This window comes from Penicillium arizonense, assembly GCF_001773325.1.
Source record: "Penicillium arizonense strain CBS 141311 chromosome Unknown PENARI_contig063, whole genome shotgun sequence".
Lineage (NCBI taxonomy): Eukaryota > Fungi > Ascomycota > Eurotiomycetes > Eurotiales > Aspergillaceae > Penicillium > Penicillium arizonense.
Window position 1 is genome coordinate 1 of NW_019173340.1, and position 6,660 is coordinate 6,660.

At 46.7% G+C, this 6,660-nt stretch overlaps 3 protein-coding genes across 3 annotated transcripts; all 3 read right to left on the bottom strand.

Annotated features, from left to right (window-relative positions):
- Positions 1–283: 283 nt before the first annotated feature.
- PENARI_c063G03720 (uncharacterized protein) lies at positions 284–678 on the bottom strand (the record flags this gene model as incomplete). Its single annotated transcript, XM_022637570.1, has 2 exons — positions 284–436; positions 487–678. Coding segments are annotated over 2 exons (345 nt in total), but the record flags the coding sequence as incomplete, so codon positions are not given.
- A 695-nt stretch (positions 679–1,373) lies between these two features.
- Positions 1,374–4,196, bottom strand: PENARI_c063G09151 (fungal specific transcription factor domain-containing protein; the record flags this gene model as incomplete). Its single annotated transcript, XM_022637577.1, has 5 exons — positions 1,374–1,379; positions 1,438–1,463; positions 1,516–2,581; positions 2,633–3,045; positions 4,061–4,196. The coding sequence occupies 5 exons, from the start codon at positions 4,194–4,196 to the stop codon at positions 1,374–1,376; spliced, it is 1,647 nt and encodes a 548-aa protein (XP_022482573.1).
- Positions 4,197–5,535: 1,339 nt separating this feature from the next.
- On the bottom strand, positions 5,536–5,871 carry PENARI_c063G00404 (uncharacterized protein; the record flags this gene model as incomplete). The annotated part of the gene is made up of 1 exon (XM_022637565.1): positions 5,536–5,871. The coding sequence occupies one exon, from the start codon at positions 5,869–5,871 to the stop codon at positions 5,536–5,538; it is 336 nt and encodes a 111-aa protein (XP_022482572.1).
- Positions 5,872–6,660: the final 789 nt, after the last annotated feature.

Consider the following 6,660-nt stretch of genomic DNA (forward strand, 5'->3'; position numbering starts at 1 on the left):
CCACCACATGAAGATCCAGCATGCCACAGCGCGGTTTCCACTAGATCTTCATGAAAGCAAAAGCTTCACGTGCTGATGATGTATCCATCCCCCACGGGTCCTTAGAAAACCCTTCCCAAACAAAGGATTCTCCAGCAGGCAGTGAAATTATCATCTTGACTCCGCCTCGCACGAAAAGGACTTCGTTTGATCGCAAATTGAAAGATCTCGGTGTTCGTCTTTCCTGTGCGTGCTGGGAGATTGGATAGAGCTTGAAGGTTGTCACTCTATCCCCCGGGTTACCTGAGAGGGTTCGGAACACCGAGACTCCATCTCGGCAAGGGTGGGCGGCATTGATTCCCCAGCTGGTTGGGCGATCGGACGAGTGGACGATGACTGGGCCTTGGTGGAGAAGGAAGGCCGGCCTTCCGATCACTTCTTCGACCTTCCTGGTGAACTGCCATTATATTTAGTTCTGTACAATGACCACTGAACTGAAGAACACACTTCGCTACCCTGGAGTCCGAATCTCAAGAAGTTCTCGCATGCATCATGATCCCCTCTTCCATACATAATCGGCCCTGACACTTCGTTTGGTCGTGATCGGAGCGATCTCTCCACCTCCGTGGCCATATTCTCGGGCGGCGAGTCGGCTGGGAGCATGCTGTATCCCATATCCTCCATGGCCGAGTATCCCATTATGTCGTCATACGACATGGCTTGTGCGGATGTCATATCTGTGTAGCGATAGAGACTACCAAATGAGGCTTAGTTCAGTTTGGTAAAAAAAATGTAGGACGTGTTCCCACTATCAAGGAAAGATGAATATTGCCTATAACATTGTTTATCCAGGGGATATGTGTCTTTTATATTGCTTCGACTGAGCGACCAGACTAACGCGTGGTTGCTGCTAGCCTTCAACGGGAAAACGGAAGTGTAACGACGATGGCGTAACACGTCGTTCTCTTAGCACATATCGAATCAAAAGGTATCTATTGAGCGACCCAGGGCGAGCAAAATTCATCACGGATTATTGAATTGTAATCATTCCGCTATTGCGTTTAGGGAATATACATCCACTAGGCCCATTGCAAGGCTCACAGGCCCGCCCAAAAGGTAATGCCTAGGTACAATGCGAGCAATATGATTCCTCTATAAAGAATGGTATGATGATTTTATGACCAGACTTAATGGACGGGAGCTTGTTAGCTTCATCAGAAAGAATACAAAAGCGTACATAAGGATATGGCATTTAATACAGGAGTGAATAGCTGTCGTCTAAAACACTAACACATACAATGTCTAAAGTGGCTCGAGGCGAAAGACATGCCTGTCCAGGATCGATGATCATGGCCAGAACAGGTATCTTGCCCCTTTTCCGAATAACCTCACACTCAATCCTGGAGCGAAGTTAGATACTAATAGTCGGAGAATAGCGTTTGGGTGGTTGAGGCATACATCGGTATTCGAGAATAAACGCTCCTCTTGTAGAGAAGATGCTGCGGTCCGACAATGTAGAAAATATTCCCAACGTACGCTCCACTAAAGAACGGATCTCTTGGTCTTCCTTTTCTCCCTCAAGCCCTGTAGCGCCTCTGATGAGAGTAGATGCCGACTGCTCGGCATAGTAGCTTCCGAGTCCTCGAATATACCAAGCATAAGTATTGGGCTGTATGTTTTCAGCCAGATGATTGAAAGTTCGCAACGAGGCCTTTGCAAATGCCATACATTTGAAGGCAGATAGCTCTGTCTCGGGTGCGATATCCCCATTTAGGTATTGCCAGAGATCAGGCATGAAGAGAAGATGAAGCAGATAGTTCATATAGCAGTGCAGTATACCGTAGCCCATGTGGGGAGACACCAGCTGCGAACCAGATCCACTGGACTTAGTGTAGAGATTGCTGCAGTGTTTCTCCATGAGGGATATCTCAGCCTCAAGCGCAGCGACGCTCCATTCCGACCTCAAACCGAGTTCTGCAATCAGGCACATCGTATCTGATATTTTCAAAAGCTGAAACTTTAGATGGGTGAACGTCATCTGCGCGGGAGATGATCCTTCCACGCCCATTGATATTCTTGAGTTTTCAGGGGACAGTTTGCCGGTATCAGCTAGTAGCTGCAATTGCTCTCTGAGCTCCGGGTTGCGGTAGTAGTCATGCATTTGGCCATTGAGCATGAAAAGTGTTTTCAATCCAATCGAAAGAGATCGACATTCCTCGCAAACTGAGGGCTGAAGAACACACTGACTGATATCCTCATGACACTCAATGGAAATTGCCATCTGATGAGCCATTTGCAGTTGATTGAGAACATTCTCTCCACGGTGTGTGCGACCATAGATGATGAGTACCATTGCTTTTAATGAACTCCGCGATGGTTCAAATGGTGCGTCGTTGGTCAACAAACAGTCCCAGGCGGCATTCTCGTACCACATCGACATACAATCATAGAGACCGCCTTTTGTGTGATCTTCTTCCGCACGGCACGCAAGAGCCAGGATTGCGAAAAGCAAGGATAACCAGGAGGGAGGCGCTAAAATAGGGTTCCGCCAGAACATCGTATACTCATCTTTGAAGGTGGCGGCATCGATGATACAGAATAGCTAGTTGTTGTCAGTGGACATATCTCGGCATGTTTAGTAGGTTAAATCTACCGTGGAAATAGATGTAAAGTATGTTTCTATCAGATGGTCGACCATTTCACGGCCTGGGAGGATGTCGAGTAGCTGCTTATATGACGCGCGGTCTTCCGGTGAAGGTGCGTCAACAGTATTGTAGGAACTGCTAATATTCAATCTTGGGGCTTCGCTTAGCTCCGATAGTGCAGTCAGGCTACTGACTTTGGAACTTGGTGCGGTAACTTCCAGTAACGGGTCGAGACACGTTAGTGTTCTGTCAAAAGCAGCAATGGTGGCGGTGTAGGATGGCGACCTGCTGTCGGACTCTTCATCAACGGGGCTCTCGGGCCGTTGGATTGGATCCGTCTCTAGACCATAGTTCCGGAATGACTCGGTGGCGATATCGCAATGAGTCAGAGATGCCGCATTCTCGATGTGAACTTCTCTCCCTGGGAACTCACACGTACTTTCAAGCCCGCGTGCGGTACATGTCCCACACGGAGGTCCTTTGCCAGTACAGCGGATTTTCTTGGAGTGGCACCGCAGGCAGGCCGATCTGTCCCTTGTCTGGAGGTGCTTCTTGCTCCGAGAACCAATCTCAAATGTACACTTCTCCTTGTGTTGAATACACTCTCCACACGGCGGTCCTCCTTTGCACTGTGTGTTTTTCGTGCGGCACCCGCCGCATGCACCACTTTCATTCCTTATGTGCTTTGCAACACGCTTCCTGCTAGCTGCAGTGAGGACAAACTCACAAGTTTCTTTTGCAAAATCAACACAGTTCTGACAAGGAGGTCCACCATTGCAGCGTTTTCTATTGGTCCGACAATATAGGCAGGCTGTTTGAGCACGAGCTGTCATGGTGTTCCGCAATTGCTAGGTCGAATGGAAGATTAATAAAAATCAAGTCTCTTGTAAGGTCATATGGGAACCAGCAACTTTATAATTGACAGAAGATGTCAGGACTTCCACACTTACCTCGGTGGAGCAGGGCGGCTCATCTTGACTCTGGTTATAGCCTCTCCGCTGTTTCGATCCGGGATGTTCATTGTTTAATCCGTCAGATAAGATAAGCTCTATCCATGAGCATGCCCACACCTTCTGTCGAATTGAGCAACATTTTTTGTTCGAATAATGTCTTTCTGGCAGAGGAAAGTAATTGCTGGGTAGCTGAGCCTCCACCAAAGGACAGATATGCCGAGAGCTATCCCGACGGAGTCACTTCCCGATCACCATCACAAAATTGTTCTAAGAATTGCAAGCGAGAAGTGAAACAATACTATTGTGTTACATTGATGGACGACTTAGAGCCCCGTAGCTCAAGTCCTCGGCCAAAAGAAGGAACATAAATTAATGCGCACAATCACTCGAGAGGCTCAAAAGAATTCCTAGTCATCCGTTCCCAAATGGCATTTACCGGTCCCTTGGTCACGACAACGACAACCAACAAAAGTCGTGACCCACGAATGGCGAAGCCGAGGATCAAGCGCCGAACATATTTCCAATTTCCAATCAAAGCTGCTTTAGAAATTTGACACAGTAATTCGGCCTTGAGTTGAAGCGTGTACTGGCTATCCGGGTGCTCAGCCTGCCAAATCATTATTCGACCAGGTGTCGTGCTCTCCACCACGGTGAATGGAACCAACGCGGAAGTATTGCCATAAAGGACAGGGCATAGATGCAGTAGTCCTTTTCGAGTTTTGCTGCCAACTCGAAGGCCTTCGGTTCCGGATAGTGGCTTCCACTCTGGATTTCTCAAATGCTGCAGTGTGTGACAAATAATGCACCAAAAATATCCTCCGTGGTCGAGAAGAAATGCGCATCCAAATATGGAACTTTTCATCTCGTTGAGGGAAAGCTCTAGCTTCCATCCCGTTGCTCCTATTGTCACCGCTCTTTTGTCTTGCTCTCGGATGTGTAAATGATCCCTGGGCTGGTCAAGTGGTTAGTAAACCATTTCAGCACGGAACATGGAGCTCACTTCTAATTTCAAGACCATAAGGTATGTAATTGCTGCGGAGAGGCATATCTCCATTTTGAGCCCCAGAATAATTCAAGTCAGAGCCAGTAAATATCTGCGCCTCTTGGAATGTAATCTTCTCCAGAGAATGGAAAGTATTTATATCCTTGCATGTCATGGTACAGTATACAAAGACACAAATCAATTGGCAGCCTTGTCCTTATGCCGCACCACGAGCCGTTAGACTCCTATTCGTCGATCTCACACAATATCAAATCGTCTTTTTTTCTCAAATGAAAGATCAGGGCCGGCATCACTTGGTTTATGGTAAGGATTTTCCCTGGCGCAACATCGTCTAAACTTACGGCATATTTGCCGAGCTTACATGCTTTTTCATTGTTTCTGGGCATTGCTATTTAGGGAGCGGAAATTAAAAGCGTAAAGATAAAGCAATCGACGATGAAAAATGCCTTTCTCGAAAAACGGGTAGCCCAGCGGATCTTGATAACCAAAGCAGTATATCTTGAATATGAAGCACTGGAGCCCCTTGAGCTCGGGTTAGAATTTGGATATAATGCAGTCCATTTTTTCTAATACGACCAGTCTATTTCCGTCCACGTCAAAATTCTGAACTCTGGTTATGCGAATAATTTTAAAAAGAGATGCTTCTCCTTGGATGATGAGTTGTGGGCAGTGAACAGTGAATAGACTCAAAAATCCGTTGCTAAGACTCGAACGAGAAAGTCTAGATACAAATTGGTGAAAGAGTGTCCTCACATGTCTCTTCTAGCCATACCCACGACTTCAGCTTACGCGCTGGGATGAAATGTTGTGCCCTGAAGCATCCCAATGTTTAGCTCAACCTTATCGTATGATATTCCTGTTATAGATTAGCAAGATCCAAGCTCAGCACAAAAAGATAACTTCTTACGCCCGAGAATTCATTCCACGTCGATCTCAAGGTCCCGAATGATTCTAATCAAGTCTCTGATAGAAATACCGCATCTGCAAGAAGGACCTGCGGCGTGACCGTAACCCCGTCGTCGTAGTTTCCCACAATGCTTGAATAGAAATCATCCCAATCAGGCTGAGTATTTCTGTCTAGAGCTAGACGCAGTTTTGGTTGAAGGTCGGACTTGGCCGCAATTTCTTTCGCCAAAAACATGCACTCTTCGAGGTCTCTATCTTCAAAAGACTTGGAGACCGATTCGACATCTTCGAACAATGACTTCTTGACAAGTTTGAAAATATGCTTTGCCTTAGCTGATGGGTCATCGGGCAGCGTAGGTTCTTCATTTGTCTTGAGGTGATCCATCGTATAGTTCTCAACGTGAATTAAGGCAAGTCTGCCACGTAAAGTATGGTTAAGTATAGTTAAAAGAGAGAAAAAATGTTGCCTGGTATGTGGGAAATATTGGTCCGGCCGTGGTTTATATATTTTTTGCTATGTCCCATTCATGCACTCAGACAGACAGATATCTATTAATGGCGGCGAACAGAAATGGCTAAAGAAATTTATGCAGGGTCTTTGTTACGTGTTACGCTAATTGCACTAACCAGCGATAATAGGGCCTATCCGCGATTTTCCATAGTCGATACCGGTTACTTGGAACCTAGCATTAGATCGCGGGGTTTCCGTACATGCTCGTACTAATGGAACGACGAGGTGATGGAAAGATGAACCAGCAGGTTGTATTGAAGGCGTCTCATACCATCAGGGGCTAGTATTAGCGTGTTGCAACGCGGGTTTCCCGAAACGACCAGATTTGCCATACAAAAGGATATGGTGGAGTGGGTAGTCGATGAACTCTGATATGTACTGGACACATCTATGGGCAATTGGCTGGTTTCTCTGGGCCTTGCTGTTGAATGCTGCAGACCTCCGGACTTTTGCTAGTGTCACGACACTAGGATTGTACTTCAAGTTCTCGAATGCAAAAATGAAAGCTATATCTGGCTAGCGGGTGGTGATTCAAACCTCTACCAGCCTGGAGCGTCAATCTTTTGCGTATCAGGGTCGAGTATGGGGATGATCGCCGAAGTTGCGGATCTGAATGGCTATCAATTACCCTCGAGAAGGTGCCACGTTAGTGGTTTTCGTGCT